General features: G+C 44.2%; 1 protein-coding gene across 1 annotated transcript; it reads left to right on the top strand.

Moving 5' to 3' along the window:
* Positions 1–502: 502 nt before the first annotated feature.
* LOC146757644 (obscurin-like) lies at positions 503–1,695 on the top strand. Its single transcript, XM_085520707.1, has 2 exons — positions 503–881; positions 1,295–1,695. The coding sequence occupies exons 1-2, from the start codon at positions 671–673 to the stop codon at positions 1,693–1,695; spliced, it is 612 nt and encodes a 203-aa protein (XP_085376833.1). The 5' UTR covers positions 503–670.
* The last annotated feature ends 14,867 nt before the right edge of the window (positions 1,696–16,562 follow it).

Genomic DNA, 16,562 nt, shown 5'->3' on the forward strand with positions numbered 1-16,562 from the left:
GCGAGGTTGGATGGGTGATGGGCAGCCTGAGCTGGTTAGTGGGCAGCCAGCCCATGGCAGGGTGTTTAGAACTGGATGATCTTGAAGGTTTCTTCCAACCCAAGCCCTCCCGTGATCCTATGATTCTGTGATTTCATTCAGGTTTATTAAGATGAGATGAGTTCTCCTAAATGCGCTGTTCTCCATATGATGATAATTGGAGTCTAGATGGATGACTTAAACCAGACACCAAACTTTCTGATGGCCAAAATGAAATGAACTCAATCCTTTACTGTGTCAGTAGTCTGTAACTAGAGCCCATCAGGTAATTCCCAGCCTCCTGCCTGTATCAGTGGCTGCACACGGTGAAAAAGTCTGATAGGATTTTAACCTCTAAAATGTTCAGAATCAGCCAGAGGGTGAATATATTCACTATGCAAATACCTGCAGGAATAAGCTTGTCATGTATGTCCTCAAGTACCACAGTAGTTAATGGTGGGACTCAGTAGGTCATGCTGAAAGTTGAGTCTGCTGATCTTGAAGGCCTTTTCCAGCCTAAATGACCTTATGCTAATATTTCTGTATTTATTTCTGTTCAGCTCCCAGAAAACCTCCCACCCAGCCCCCAGCTGACCCCGTGGTGAAAAATAAAACAGAAACGTCAGTGACGCTGGCATGGTCCCCTCCGAAGATGCAACGCCCCATTCCAATCGATGGCTACATTGTGGAAGGCAATAAACTAACTGGCTTCACGTGGGTGAGGCGCCACGAGTCTCATGTCCCCGTCCCAGAGTTCACGGTGAGCAATCTGTCTGAAGAGGCTGATGATCAGTTCCGAGTGTCTGCAGTCAATGCACATGGACAGAGCCCGTCTCTGGAATTCCCAGGGAGCGTGCACCTTGGTAAGCACAAAAACCCCAATGGAAATGGGTCAGTGTGTGCTGAGCAGCTGTGTTGGTTCCCTAAAGATGTTTCCTTTGACTTTAAGGATAGTAGTGCATTAACACACCAAAGCCTTTCCCTTCTTCTTAGTTCTCCTATCTCCTATCAACCTCCAGCTACCACTAAAGTGATACAAGTTCTATTTCTGTGACAGAGACATGAATATCCTTATCTTTTGATATCTCACATGTGCAAGAGGCAGAACTTTCTGTAACAGATTTGAAGCATAGAAGTTCTTCTTCCAGCACTTCCAGTTCTTCTCCCCAGCAAAGGGAGCAGAAGAAATGTCCCTATGATTTAAACTTCCATCTCTAAATGAGATACCAGACTTGCATCTAAAGAGCATTAAGACATACATGTTGTTCTTCCTCAGAACCAGTCCTGGCTGTGAAATCCCCCCTAACAACTGGTGAAGCTGTACCTGGAGGGGATGCCATGTTTACTATTGACCTTACAACAACGTGTTGCGGCACTTGGTACCTCAATGGTAAAGTCTTACAAGAAAGTGAGACCTGCATCATCAAGAGAACCCAAACTACTCACAGCCTAATGATAAAGAACGTCACCAAGAACGATGATGGAGCAGAAGTGAAATTTGTTGCCGAAAATGTTGATGTCAGCAGCAAGATGAGAGTGAGAGGTATTTGCTTTGATCCTTCTCCTTTCATCTTACAGTCAAGGCATAGTTGCTGTGATCTGTTGATTAGAACTGGGGCTGCAGGCATTCACTGCCTGTACCAAATACCTGAAATTGCATCCCATGGACTGACGTGAGTCCTGGTAATGACCTAAACATGATAGCACTGAGTGTAGGGTAAGCCAATCTACCCAGCTGCTTGGTATCTGAACCAGATTGCTTCATGCCAGCTGATGAATGTCTGCAGTTCACAGCTATTGGCCAGTGCATTCAGTCAGCAGGCTTACCACTGCATCACCATAGAGCAGTACTTTCAGCTCCAGGTTCAGACAGCCTTTCTGATTGCACTGGAATAGTTTAGAAGTAGGGGAGCAATCATTCCAATAATATCTGTATCAATCAGCTTTGCATGACAAAGTAGAACAAATAAACATTCATGATGGGAGGAGCTGTTTGTCATTGGGTGGAAACCTCTGCAGAAGCATGTTTAGAGCATTCTTAATCAGTAGAAGGAGATGTTTGGTTGATTTTTTCTTAGTAAATCCGGCAAGAAGACCAAATGAAATATCTTGAATTGCTCAGCAGTGACACAATGATGAGTGCAGGAACAGAAGGTGATACTTTTTCAGAGATGTTGCAGGAAACATTGACCACGTTAGCCTGATCTAAATTGAAATAACGAGGTCTTTGCTCCTGACAGGTGCTGCAGTGAGATTTACCAATAAGAGCAGAGATGTAGAAAAGATCTCCGCTCGGCTGCGTGAGGAAGCCAAACTGCAGGCTGAGCTTTCAGGCACAGGCGCTACTGTGGAGTGGATGAAGGATGGGAAGGAGCTCAAGGCCAGTGAAAAATAGGAACTGCACATTGTGGGGAAGAAACACACCCTGAAAATTCACAGCGTCTCAATGGATGATGCTGGAAGTTGTCAGTGCATGTGTGAAGGGGATAAAATGCTCTATCAGCTTTCAGTGAAAGGTATGTGACAGTCTGGGCTGTCCTCTTCCTGCCCAGGGCCAGCAGACTGCATTCACCTGACTGCCCAACAGTCCAGCTGTTGTCAGACAGCATCTGGGGTGTTTTCAGTGGCTGTTTTGACTTGAACTGGCCAATCTGCTTTGTAGAGCCATTTGATTTCTGTGTTCTGTCCTGTGATTCGTCCCTAAGATATAGAGGAAATCAAGGGAAAGATAGGAAAAAGAGCATCCCAGCCTTCCTGCTCTTCTGTCAGGTTGGCCACGAGAGATGATGTCAACAGCTCTTTTTGTAGCAGTGATCCCATGTGTAGAAGAGACCTGTGAAGAGTCACAAGGATGTTTCCTTAGCTGTCATTCCATGGTGGGCTTTTTCTGACACAGATGTAGAGAGAAACTGAACTTTCCCACGCAGGTCTCTGTTTTGCTGCAGGGTGTAGTTCTGATCTCTGAGATCCACACGCTGGGCCTTGATTGCAATAAATGAGAGCCCTTTGTTTGCTCCAGTGGAAGACTTTCCATTTCTGCAGTACCCTCTGCAGATGACACAAATGCAAATGCACCTTCTTCCCAGCAACAATTGCCTTTTTTTTTTTTTTGCACTGAGTATGCATGAGGCTCTTCATCATATTCTGCTGGCTTGTCACCCTTGTTGATCCATGGATAGACGAGTTAGCCCTAGAGTAGTGTATGCACTTTGGCATTGGAGAGCTTACTTAATTGCTTCTTCTCAAAGAACAAACTCCAGAGAGGCATGGAGACAGCTCCAAAGAGAATTGAATAATGGGTATAAATTTAAGGAGAGCAGAACACCCTGCCAAGGCTTGTCAGCTAGTCTTAATTTTGCTTTTCTTCTCTTTCTTTGTCACGATAGCATAATATTTCATACTGGCAGTTCTGCCCACAGAATTAACTGGCACAGGCTGCCCGGGGAGGTGGTGGGATCCCTGGAGGTGTTCAGGACCAGTTCTTGGGACCAGTGCTTTTTTACATGGTTATCAGTGACACCAATGATGCAATGGAGTGCACCCTCTGCTGTTTGCTGAGTGGTGCGGCTGATGCAGTGGAAGGAAGGGATGCCATTCAGAGGGAGCTCAACTGAGAGGTTGGCCTAGGTGAATCTAATGAGGTGGAACACAGCAAAGTGCAAGTTTTGCACTTGGGCTGGAGGAATCCCAGGCATTTCTACAGCCTGGGAGGAGCAGTCCTTAAGAGAAGCCCCGCAGAGAAGGACCTGGGGGTCCTGGTGGATGAAAAACAGAACGTGAGCCATCAGCGTGCTCTTGCAGCTCAGAGAGCAAATGGTCCCCTGGGCTCCATCAGAAGAGGGGATGGCCAGCAGGGACAGGGAGGTGATTGATCTTCATGATCCTTGAGGTCCCTTCCAGCCCGGGCCATTCTATGATTCTGTGATTACACTTGCTGTCAGAAATAACGGCAGCTGTACAGAAGCTGGATATATTGTGGGACAGTTCTTGTAACCAGCTGATTTTAAGACCCTGCCAGAGTTGAGAGTCTAAATTGCATGTCAGAAGAAAACTGGGAAAGTGGTTATTGCTCATTCTTTTTCATTTGCTGATTCTTTCTTTAGGGATCCTTTTCCAAAGGAGATTCTGGTGATGGAAGCAGTTGAAGAAAGAACCAAAGCAGCTCTTGCCAAGAGTGCTTGAAGTCCCTGTGGAGAGAAGCAAAGAACTTGGGCTTCCTCTGGGATGCTCCCCACCATGTCTCAGGAAGGAGACAACTGCTGTTCCACTTTCTGCTCTGTGTGTGGAAAGGTACGTCTGGGTTTCTTCTGCTTGTTTTTTCTTTCTTTTTCTGGCTTTGAAGGAGAAGGGGTGGAGCAAGGGGAGACCCACTGGTCATTTGTCACCTCATGAACAGGATGGATTCTGCATTGACTGTGAAAAACCTGGGCTAGTAGCATGGGCATGTTTCAGGCTGGACTCTTCTTTGGCTGCTTGGTTTCCTTTTGGCTACAGGGAGACAGCTGTCTAAAGGTGTGTTTTCAAACCCACTCTCCAAAACCCTGTTTCACTGTTGCAGGTGGTTCAGTGTGCTCTTGCAGTGCAGATGCTGTAGTTTGCTGTAGAATCTGAATGGTTTCTGTTCCTAGGAAAGGAATGGGAGGAGGTAGTGAGAAGAGAATTCAATGCCTAAGGGGAGGGGAGATCGGGGATTGGTGGGAGAGGGAGCCAATAGGAGAGAGAGAGAAGTTGGGCGCAGGGTGGTGGTAACATCCCTTTGTGACGTCATAATGCTCCTTTGTGACATCATAATGCTCCATTGTGACGTCATAATGCCCCTTTGTGACATCATAATGCCCCTTTGTGACATCATAACGCCCCTTTGTGGCGTCACAATGCCCCTTTGTGACATCACAATGCCCCTTTGTGACATCATAATGCTTCTTTGTGACATCACAATGCTTCTTTGTGACATCACAATGCTTCTTTGTGATGTCATAATGCTCCTTTGTGATATCACAATGCCCCTTTGTGATGACATAATGGCTCCCCTTTGTGACGTCACAATGCCCCTTTGTGACATCATAATGCTTCTTTGTGATGTCATAATGCCCTTTGTGATGTCATAATGCTCCTTTGTGATATCACAATGCCCCTTTATGACGTCACAATACCCCTTTGTGATGTCATAATGCCTCTTTGTGACATCATAACGATCCTTTGTGACGTCATAATACCCCTTTGTGACGTCATAATGCTTATTTGTGATGTCATAATGCCCCTTTTTGACATCATAATGCCCCTTTGTTACATCATAATGCCCCTTTGTGACATCATAATGCTTATTTGTGACATCATAATGCCCCTTTGTGACAACATATCACCCCTTTGTGACATCATAATGCTTATTTGTGACATCATAATGCCCCTTTGTGACATCATATCACCCCTTTGTGATGTCATACTACCCCATATGCAGTCCAGGCAGAGTCAAAACTTATGGACCTGCACGAGGATCACTTTCAAGACAGTGGCTCTGTTGCTTCAAGCTTATTTGCTTCGTCCTGCCGCCACTCTATTACCAAGTATCAGCAACCTCTTGCATGATTCAACTTGCAAACGTTTGACACTAACCCTTGTGTTTCTGTGCCTTCCTAGATAATTCGAGCCCTTGTCAACCCCAAAGATCCAAACCAAGTAGTGATGTGCAGTGTGTTTCCATCAATGGAGAGTTCTTATTAAGCACAAATCGCTGCAATTCGGATGACAGCCTTCCACATGGTAACAGTGATGGACACAAGGGGCTCATCCACGTTCATGCTCTCATATCTCCTGGCTCTGCTGAAGCTCCTGACCTGAGCCTGCCAGACACCACAGTCACCTGCCTGGATTGTGACCCAGCGCCTTTGCAGTGCTGCCCATCCCAAGCACAGCCCGAGTGCCCCAACAGCAGCACCACCATGCAGGAGCAGGGCAGCATCAGTGAGGTGAAGCTGAGCATCTTAGATGGGGACTTAGAGTCAGGCTGCCAGTCCCAGGCACCAGGCAGCAGCACCAGCTCTGAGCCACTCTCATCTTGACAAGAGGAGTCCTATCTTCACCCTTGACCTCTCAAGCCCTCCTGTCTTTTATTGAATAAAGTCACTCTCATGCTCAATCATCGCCTTGGCTGCATTCCGAGTCTTCATTCACAGGGATTGGGATGAATGCAACAAACAGCAAGGCAGCTCAGCTTGCAATGCTATGGCTGTGGGGTTCGTGCAGGCAGAGCTCTGGGTTCCCATTTTGCCTGGCTTTAGGATGTCTGCAGCATTTTGTATGGGAGCAAATAATCTCTAGCATCCAGGTTGCTGCTCATGATAATCCCAGTCTTCCTGGCTGTCGCTTTGTGATACCTTTCAAAGCCTTTTGATACTCTTTGATGCCTTGGCTGCTCCCTAACACCTCTGTCCTCCTGCCATGTTGACTCACGTCTCCCACTTTTAAGCTGGCTTTGCAGATCATCTCCAGCCCTGTCATCATCACGCTGCAGCAGGAGGTGCTCACCTGGCCCAATGTCTGGCAGTACTGCTTGTTCTGCAGATGAGCAGCTGCCTCCTCATCTCTTCAGCTACAGTAGTTTTTCTCAGGGCAGTTAGATGCAGTCATGCTCCTCTGGATTTGGTGTGTTAAATCCATGCTGCATGGCAGCAGTCAGTGCAATACAAAGGTGTTCTGTGTGCCACAGCATTTCTCCAGGGGCTGCCAAAGGTAGAAGCACAACACAGCACCATCCTTCTGACAGTAATGTCTGTGAGTGTTAGACATGTGAGCACTGCATCATCCCCAGCGTGTCAGTGCTTTTCCACACCAACCTGACTCTCACACTCTCTGCACTGAATGTAACTCTGCTCTTGTGGAGACAAATGCTTTCTGTCACATCCTCCATCCCTGCAACCATTTGCCGGTAGGCAGCTCTTGCAGAAGAATCAAGCAGCAGAACCTTTTGCTCACCCTTCAGCATGCAAATGCTATGAAAGCAGAAATAACCTGGCATGCTCTGGGTCTGCAAGGCTGCACAGATGGGAGAGGTAGATTGTGTTTTTGCAGTGGAAGTTTCCAGTATTTTCAGTACATAGTGTAGGCCCTAACAATGTATAACCCTCTTGTAAAACAGCTGTATAAGTAGTTTTTCCACCAAGAAAGTTGCTGAACAGAGTTAAGTTCAGACTGGGGGCATTCTGACATGGGGAGAATTGAGACAAGCACAAGATAAATACGCAGGGTGGGTAGAGCCCAGCACAGGACAGAATGAATGTACTGACTTTTGGAAACATTGCCCTTCTCTGTCCGCAGAAAAGTACAAGGCAGACCTAAAAACAAGAGGTTGGTAATTGACCTTATATGGAAATGAATCCTAGCAACAGTCTGGAGGAGTCTGTGAGCCTGAGATGCTCAACCAATGAGAGCCATGAGAGCATCACCTGCATTGGGTTTAGGGCATAGAACAGAATTAATGTCACTGACTGGTGTGCAGTTTCTCCCTTGCCAACAGGGGATGTGCGCGCAGTATTGCAGTAATGAATAAGCACTGCTGCTATCGCTGCCATCTTTGCCTAACTAGAAATCTTTGACTTTGAGAGTTTCTCACACAAGGGGGGAGGGTAAGAAAGTAAAGAGGCACAGAAAACTAAGGGAAACTGCTCTTCTTTATCTTATCTATAAAAATTGATACAATTGATGCTGTCGTGCATTTTTTTATTATTTTTAATTTTTTGCCAATGTCAGTTAGATTGTTTTAAAATATCCACACACCAAAATCTGACTACCAAGCAAATGTAATGAAAATGAAATGAAGGTGAGTTAGCGGAAAGCACAAGGCCATATTATATCAGGCTCTAGCAAATTTACAGGCAGTCACTGCACGAAGAGGTAGATCTGAGTTGCACATTATATGATTCCCACAAAGAGTAATGAAATCTGAAGCTTTCAATATATTTCCCCTATAATCAAAAGAGAACGGATCCCCAGGGTCTGTCCCGCAGACGTCCTTTCCGTGGTCTCTGCTGCTACCTGCTGGCCAATACTCGGAACTGCCATTGTTGGGCGTTTGGTGCCGCAGGAAGCACAACGCAGATCTGAGTTCTGACCGGTCTACGCAGCAAATCCGCCAATCTTTATTGCGATAAGCCCTCCACATGGCATTGCACACGCACTCGAACACGCAACAGGCATAGATTTCTCCTAACTCCTCGAGGAGCAGGCAAGCAGAACAACTGAGCGCAGCACTGCTTGTGATTGGGCCACCCCCATCATAGAGATGTGTGTTAGATCTTTTACCCACCCCTGGCATTTTTGGCTACAAGGGCACACTGCTGGCTCATGGTCAATCTGTCGTCCACCAGGACGCCCAGGTCCCTCTCAGCAGAGCTCCTCTCCAGCAGCTCTTCTTTCTGCTTACACAAGGAAGATAGTCTTGTCAATGCAGAGAAATGAATCACAGAATCACAGAATGACCCGGGTTGGAAGGGACCCCAAGGATCATGAAGCTCCAGCCCCCCTGCCTGGAAGGGCCACCAAACTTCCATGTTTACTAATGAAATAAATGAAATAAATGACAAAATTTCCTTTCAGAGAGTTGCATTCACACCTTGACTTAGGTTTGTACAGCTTGGGCATTTGGTCAGACGTGTACTGAAGTCAGGTTTTTCTTTGATTGAGAAAGCATTGAACTAGTTCCTCATTGATGTACAGTTCCTTAGAAATGGAGTAGTCCCCACTTCAGACCAGCTCCTACTGGATCCCATTTCCTGAGAGTCCCCCAAGAAATTCTGGAGGAATCAGTTTGCTTTCTAATCTACCAACTGTCTGATACTTTCAACACCTTGAATAAATTGCCAGTTGCTGACTTGTTTCTTTCTGTAAATCTGTTGATGCACGCACAAAAAATGGATCAGAGCACGGGGTCTTATCTGGAGATGGGAAAACAATTGGATAAACAGAAAATTGTTATTTGCAAGTTTTGCAGATCTGTAAGTGGCTTTTCAAGAGATTGTACCACTTCTGCACATTGATTGTCTGACAGTTTCCCTATGATTTTACTTAAAAATGAAGAAGCAATGAAAAGCTCTGTGCTCTGTGGGTGTGCATGGCTGGCTCTGCCCTTCTCATAGAGGAGAAAATCAACATTTTCACCCCTGGTTCCTACACTTAGATAAAATCCCCTCCACTTACCTGCAATTTTCCTATGTGTGGAAACAGCCTGACCTCAGATGGGGTGAAGCAGCTTCTATTTGTCCTTTCTCATTATTGAGGAAATAATCTGTATTCTTGGTATCACATCATTCACATGAATACTGTGTCTGAACTCCACTTGTACCTGCCAAAGATCCTGCTACCTTCTCAGCTCAGTGAAGATTTGGCCTGCTATCTGCCCTGAATTGTAATGCCAAGTATTGGCTTTTATTTAGTTTTTCCAGCAACGTTTTGTTACATTGAAACCTGCTTTTCTATTTTAACTATCACCACCACTTTGCTGTGATCAGTGGAGATGAAAGTTTATCCTGTGGATATATTATGCCTTGAGGAAACAAATGACTCCCTGACACTCAACCATCTCTCATTTTCAATATCCTTAAACAATTCTCTCACTGACTTCCTGCTGTTCATCTTCATGGCATCTCGCTCAAGCTGAAACCCATCAGAAATTCAAAAAGGTGCCACTTATCCTAAAGACCGGGAGGTGGGAGCTGATTTTACAGTTCAGTGTGAAAGAACATGAATGAGAGGAAGCAAGTCTTGAGAAACAACTTCACCAGCTGGAGTCAAACAGGCACATCTGGAAAGGACTGTCAGATGCAGCTTTTTCACTTATCAATTCAGATCCAAGCATGACATTCAGAAGACAAACGCAAAGTGATGCTGAGGGAAATAGAGAACTGTGGTAGAGGTCATGAAATACTGAGACAAACACAGGGTTTAAAAAGAGATTTTCAATAAAAGAACTACATAATTTCAAGTTGTATATTTTTCTCAGGTTGTATTACATGTCTAATGTCTGGACTGTGGCAGAAAAGAGGCTGCAGTGTTGTTCTCTGTAGGAAGAGGCCAGTAGTTGCCCCATGTCAGACAGAACCATTTCAAGTGCTGGCCAAAGCTGAGTCAAGGAGTGATGCTGCTGGCACTTCTGTGATAACTTTGTTAAGGAAGGTTCAAACCACTGCATAGCATATGTGAGAGCTATGAGCAAGAATGATGTGAGACAAACAGCCCTGCAGTCACCAAGGTCAGTGAAGAAGGAGGAGAGGAGGCTTAGTGGACATGGTGGTGATGGACTGATGATTGGGCTGGATGATCTAAGTGGTCTTTTGCAGCTCTCATGATTCTATCATTCTGTGACAGGTGATGTTAGTTTTGTTGACAGGTTCAGCAAGGTGAACTGGGACCAGAGGTACATCCCAAAACCTTTGAGTTGCTGGACTGGAGATAATCTTCCCAAAATAACTAATGAAAATAGTAGAACCATAAAAGGAATTTCTTTATCACTACGAGAAAAAGGGAGGGATCCTTTGGCTAATGAAGGCCTGATTTGGCAAAGCCAGAGACAGTTTGCTTTGCACCACATTTATTTGACTTTCCAGAATGGTGTACTTACTTTCCAGGTATTTCTAAACAGTGTTTTTTTATTTACAAACATGGCTAACAGCAGGTTAAAAATTCTTTCTTTTCTTTGTTTCCTTTCTGCTAAGAATGAATGAATTTAATGTAGTCTTTTTCTTGCTTCCTTCTTTACGAAGGAGACAGCTGCTGCATCATGGCAAACAAACATTCAGATGGTTTGGAGAACAAGTCCTTACACAGACTACAGTGTACAGCAATAAAGGGCACACACAGCAACATGCAAGTGTGTAGTCCAACCACTGACTCATCCCCACCACACCCACTAAATCATGTCCCTCAGTGCTATATCAGGGACTGCACCACTTACCTGGGCAGCCTGTTCCAAAGCATTGCAACCCCATCTGGGAATCATTTTTTCCTAATACTGAACCTCTCCTGGCACAACTTAAGGACATTACCTCTGGTTCTACGACTATCAAAAAGAGAATTCAGTAGATATAAACAGAAACTTATCCACCTGATATCTGATAACAGACACTGGGGTCCTGTTTCCTTTCTGTTAACCTAATCCATGGCAATGAAAATTGGCACTAAAAATCTTCAGCTACAGGACAAGAGGTAATGGCCTCAAGTTGCACTAGGGGAGTTTCAGGTTGGATAGTAGAATAAATTTCTTCTCATCAAGAGTAGCAGTGCACTGGAACAGGTTGCCCAGTGTGATAAAGTGTTTGCTCATTAAGACCAGGATGTGGTCTTAGGAAAATTGATGATCATTATGGTCCTTTTCAACCCAGGCCATTCTGTGATTCTATGATATGCCTTGAATAGCTGAGACAATGCATCCTTTCTTGTTTCCCTCTCTGTGTTACACAGAGACAAGACTGATGGTGAACTGCCAGCACTGCTGAGCAGAGATGCAGCTTTAGTCTTCATTTGTGTGCATGCTTTTCTACAGGCCCACGCACTGCTAACATCACAGAAGATGAAAGTGGTTTTAATCAGAGCAGAAAACGTGTAGAAAAATATCACACTGTAGCCAATAAAGAAAAACTTTCAGTGATACTCAGTTCAGAAGGCATTCATTCTGGCCTCCTTTGTAGTTTGTTTCGTTTAGGCTCTTTTTGTTGTTATTACTGTTGTTCAGTTTTCTGCTAGAAAGAGACTAAATGAATGGAAATTGATTGGTGTATCTAAAGTTATGTACAGGGATAATAATAATAATAATTCTATAATCAGTGATTCCCATCTCACAGTAACCTTAAAGATAGAAATGTCAACATGGATGCATGGATACACCACTGTATAAACGAGCATTGCAGTCATTTCAACTTTTACCTGTTGAAATTCTTTTGTGGAGTAAAATTCAGAAGGCAAAATCAGCCCAGTCAAAGACATGTCCCTGTAAGGTAGTCTCGTAGAGAGAAGCATGCCGTACTTGTTATGAGAGAAGAGTTGACGTCTACACTTGAAATGCCTGCCAATTTAAGCAGGCAAATCGATACTCATGGTATTGTCTTGCTGCTCAGCTTTTTCTGACTCCCTATGTAGACCAGCCCTAGGCAGAGAGGTAGGGTACATTCTTATGTGCATCCCATAGTTTTAGATATAGTCTCAGTACAGCTTTTTGACAGAGCAAAGTAACTCCTCAAACAACTACCTCCCATTCTTTCAGTAGACTGCTGAAATCCCATTGAGCACATTGTCTTTCGCTGGCCCTGCACAAGGGATTCTCTGAGAAATTTCAGGCAAAAATGTTAATTCCCAACAATCTCTAGCTAAATTTAATATAAGGGTAAGACTTGTACAGCATATCTACAGAATCACAGAAGCGTTAAGGTTGGAAAAGAGCACTAAGATCATCTAATCCAACCATCCAACCATCACCACCATGCCTGCTAAATCTTGTCTGTTAGTGTCACAGGGAGCATGAGTTGAGATGGAGAAGACAGAAAAGGAGTAGACGTGTTCAGGGTATTCCTGCCACCCTTTCTAATGACACAGCTGTGCCATTGGCAGTCCCAACTTCATATATGCAAACCAAACAACTTAGCCAGTGTTTTCCTAGCCATACTGAAAAGAAGTCTTCAGTATTCACAGAATTAAAGAATCATTAAGGTTGGAAAAGACCTCAAAAGATCAAGTCCAACCATCAATCATATTGCCAAGGAATACTGTGTTAGTAAGACAGTTCAATACCTACCATCTGTCTGTGGATTGCATCACAGGTGTCTGGATACAAAACCTACTGTGCCCTTACCCCATACCTTTCTGTTCCATTGCCTCCAGCAGTGGGTTCCTAAAATTTGCATTAGATATAATGTGAAAGCAGTATGATACTCAGCAAGTTGAACTTTGTAAAGCACCACAAGCATTAAAGGCATTCAGTAACCAGTAACTGCTGCTCCTGAGCATGGGCTCAGGTCCATTTTGATACTTAGGCTGGCTTTCGCAAAGGCTGAGGAAATTCTTTCCTTTACAAACAATTAGAGAAATCATGTGTGTATCCATGCACAGCCTGTTCTCCACCAAGGCAAAACGTAAGTCAATTGCTAGTACCACAAATCTTAGAAATGGCAAGCTTCCTCATCCTACAGTTTAATTCTTGGCAGTTTTGATAGATTTCTAAGGCAGAGGTAAATAATCTTGAAGAGTCTTTTAAGGTGATTGTGCCAGCATCAAACCACCCTCATTTAAATATACAAAGAAATCTAAGGTAGTATCACAGACCATGTCTGAAAGTACTTTAAAAGGAGGTGAATAAATTAGAAATGTTTTATTTTTACACTCTTTCAACACTCAGAATAATTTCTTCCCATAGATTTAAAATAGGATGAATAGGCCCAGTGCTTTCCAGCTAGGGATCTCTGAGGACCATTTTCAAAACGGTTGCTACAGCTACAGAAATTTAATCTCATCCAAATTTCTTACTGCTGATGCTCTAAGAACTGCATAGATTCGATATGAAAAATATACCATTTGTTGCCTCCACTTTGTATTGGTTTCCAACCTGGATTATCCCCATCTGAACTTTGCTGTTTTTATTCTAGTTGGCTACAGTACTGAATGGGAAAGAAAGGAATTCAGCAATGACATTCAGCACAAGTTTGGAACTCATTCAGTCATGACCCCAGTGGAAGAGTTCAGACTAAATATCTCAATGAATTTCACTGTTTCTTGTTTAAGTAGTGATTACATGAGGGCAATAGGATTCTATGTCCCAACTTTTGGCTGAGTGATGCACTTGACTATTAATCTAGAGTTACAATGCAGGTTAATGCTGTTATCTTTACAGCTCCTGCGAGAGTTGGGGTCTGGGTCAGGTGTTTAAAAAATGAAATGAAAAAAGAATTAAAAAAATATATTGAAAGCTTCAGATTTCCTTAATCTTTGTGGGAATCATATAATGTGCAACTCAAATCTACCTCTTTGTGCAGTGACTGCCTGTAAATTTGCTAGAGCCTAATATAATATGGCCTTGTGCTTTCCGCTAACTCACCTTCATTTCATTTTCATTACATTTGCTTGGTAGTCAGATTTTGGTGTGTGGATATTTTAAAACAATCTAACTGACACTGGCAAAAAATTAAGAATACAAAAAAAAAAAAAAAAAAAAAGGAACGACAGCATCAATTGTATCAATTTTTATAGATAAGATAAAGAAGAGCAGTTTTCCTTTGTTTTCTGTGCCTCTTTACTTTCTTACCCTCTCCCCTTGTGTGAGAAACTCTCAAAGTCAAAGATTTCTAGTTAGGCAAAGCTGGCAGCGATAGCAGCAGTGCTTATTCATTACTGCAATACTGCGCGCACATCCCCTGTTGGCAAGGGAGAAATTGCACACCAGTCAGTGACATTAATTCTGTTCTATGCCCTAAACCCAATGCAGGTGATGCTCTCATGGCTCTCATTGGTTGAGCATCTCAGGCTCACAGACTCCTCCAGACTGTTGCTAGGATTCATTTCCCCTGGAGAAATGCTGTGGCACACAGAACACCTTTGTATTGCACTGACTGCTGCCATGCAGCATGGATTTAACACACCAAATCCAGAGGAGCGTGACTGCATCTAACTGCCCTGAGAAAAACTACTGTAGCTGAAGAGATGAGGAGGCAGCTGCTCATCTGCAGAACAAGCTGTACTGCCAGACATTGGGCCAGGTGAGCACCTCCTGCTGCAGCGTGATGATGACAGGGCTGGAGATGATCTGCAAAGCCAGCTTCAAAGTGGGAGACATGAGTCAACATGGCAGGAGGACAGAGGTGGTAGGGAGCAGCCAAGGCATCAAAGAGTATCAAAAGGCTTTGAAAGGTATCACAAAGCGACAGCCAGGAAGACTGGGATTATCATGAGCAGCAACCTGGATGCTAGAGATTATTTGCTCCCATACAAAATGCTGCAGACATCCTAAAGCCAGGCAAAATGGGAACCCAGAGCTCTGCCTGCACGAACCCCACAGCCATAGCATTGCAAGCTGAGCTGCCTTGCTGTTTGTTGCATTCATCCCAATCCCTGTGAATGAAGACTCGGAATGCAGCCAAGGCGATGATTGAGCATGAGAGTGACTTTATTCAATAAAAGACAGGAGGGCTTGAGAGGTCAAGGGTGAAGATAGGACTCCTCTTGTCAAGATGAGAGTGGCTCAGAGCTGGTGCTGCTGCCTGGTGCCTGGGACTGGCAGCCTGACTCTAAGTCCCCATCTAAGATGCTCAGCTTCACCTCACTGATGCTGACCTGCTCCTGCATGGTGGTGCTGCTGTTGGGGCACTCGGGCTGTGCTTGGGATGGGCAGCACTGCAAAGGCGCTGGGTCACAATCCAGGCAGGTGACTGTGGTGTCTGGCAGGCTCAGGTCAGGAGCTTCAGCAGAGCCAGGAGATATGAGAGCATGAACGTGGATGAGCCCCTTGTGTCCATCACTGTTACCATGTGGAAGGCTGTCATCCGAATTGCAGCGATTTGTGCTTAATAAGAACTCTCCATTGATGGAAACACACTGCACATCACTACTTGGTTTGGATCATTGGGGTTGACAAGGGCTCAAATCACCTAGGAAGGCATAGAAACACAAGGGTTAGTGTGAAATGTTTGCAAGTTCAATCATGAAAGAGGTTGTTGATATTTGGTAGTAGAGTGGCGGCAGGACGAAGCAAATAGGCTTGAAGCAACAGAGCCACTGTCTTGAAAGTGATCCTCGTGCAGGTCCATAAGTTTTGACTCTGTCTGGACTTCATATGGGGCAGTATGACATCACAAAGGGGTGATATGATGTCACAAAGGGGCATTATGATGTCACAAATAAGCATTATGACATCACAAAGGGGCATTATGACTTTAAAAAGGGGCATTATGACGTCACAAAGGGGCATTATGATATCAGAAAAGGACATTATGACGTCACAAAGGGGCATTATGATGTAACAAAGAAGCATTATGACATCACAAAGGGGCATTATAACATCACAAAAGAACATTATGATGTCACAAAGGGGCATTATGACATCACAAAGGAGCTTTATGACGTCACAAAGAGCATTATGACGTCACAAAGGGGTATTATGACATCACAAAGGGGCATTATGATATCAGAAAAGGACATTATGATGTCACAAAGGGGCATTATGACGTCACAAAGGAGCTTTATGATGTCACAAAAGGCATTATGATGTCACAAAGGGGCATTATGATGTCACAAAGGAGCTTTATGACATCACAAAAGAGCTTTATGACGTCACAAAGGGGCTTTACGACGTCACAAAGGAGCTTTATGACATCACAAAGGAGCACTGCGACGTCACAAAGGGGTATTATGACATCACAAAGGGGCATTATGACATCCGAAACTGACATTATGACGTCACAAAGGGGCATTATGATGTCACAAAGGAGCTTCATGATGTCACAAAGGGCATCATGACGTCAAAAGGCGCATTATGACATCACAGAGGGCATTATGACGTCAGAAAGGGACAT

The sequence above is a fragment of the Coturnix japonica genome, chromosome 20 (assembly GCF_054131305.1).
Source record: "Coturnix japonica strain WE chromosome 20, WE-NBRP24, whole genome shotgun sequence".
Lineage (NCBI taxonomy): Eukaryota > Metazoa > Chordata > Aves > Galliformes > Phasianidae > Coturnix > Coturnix japonica.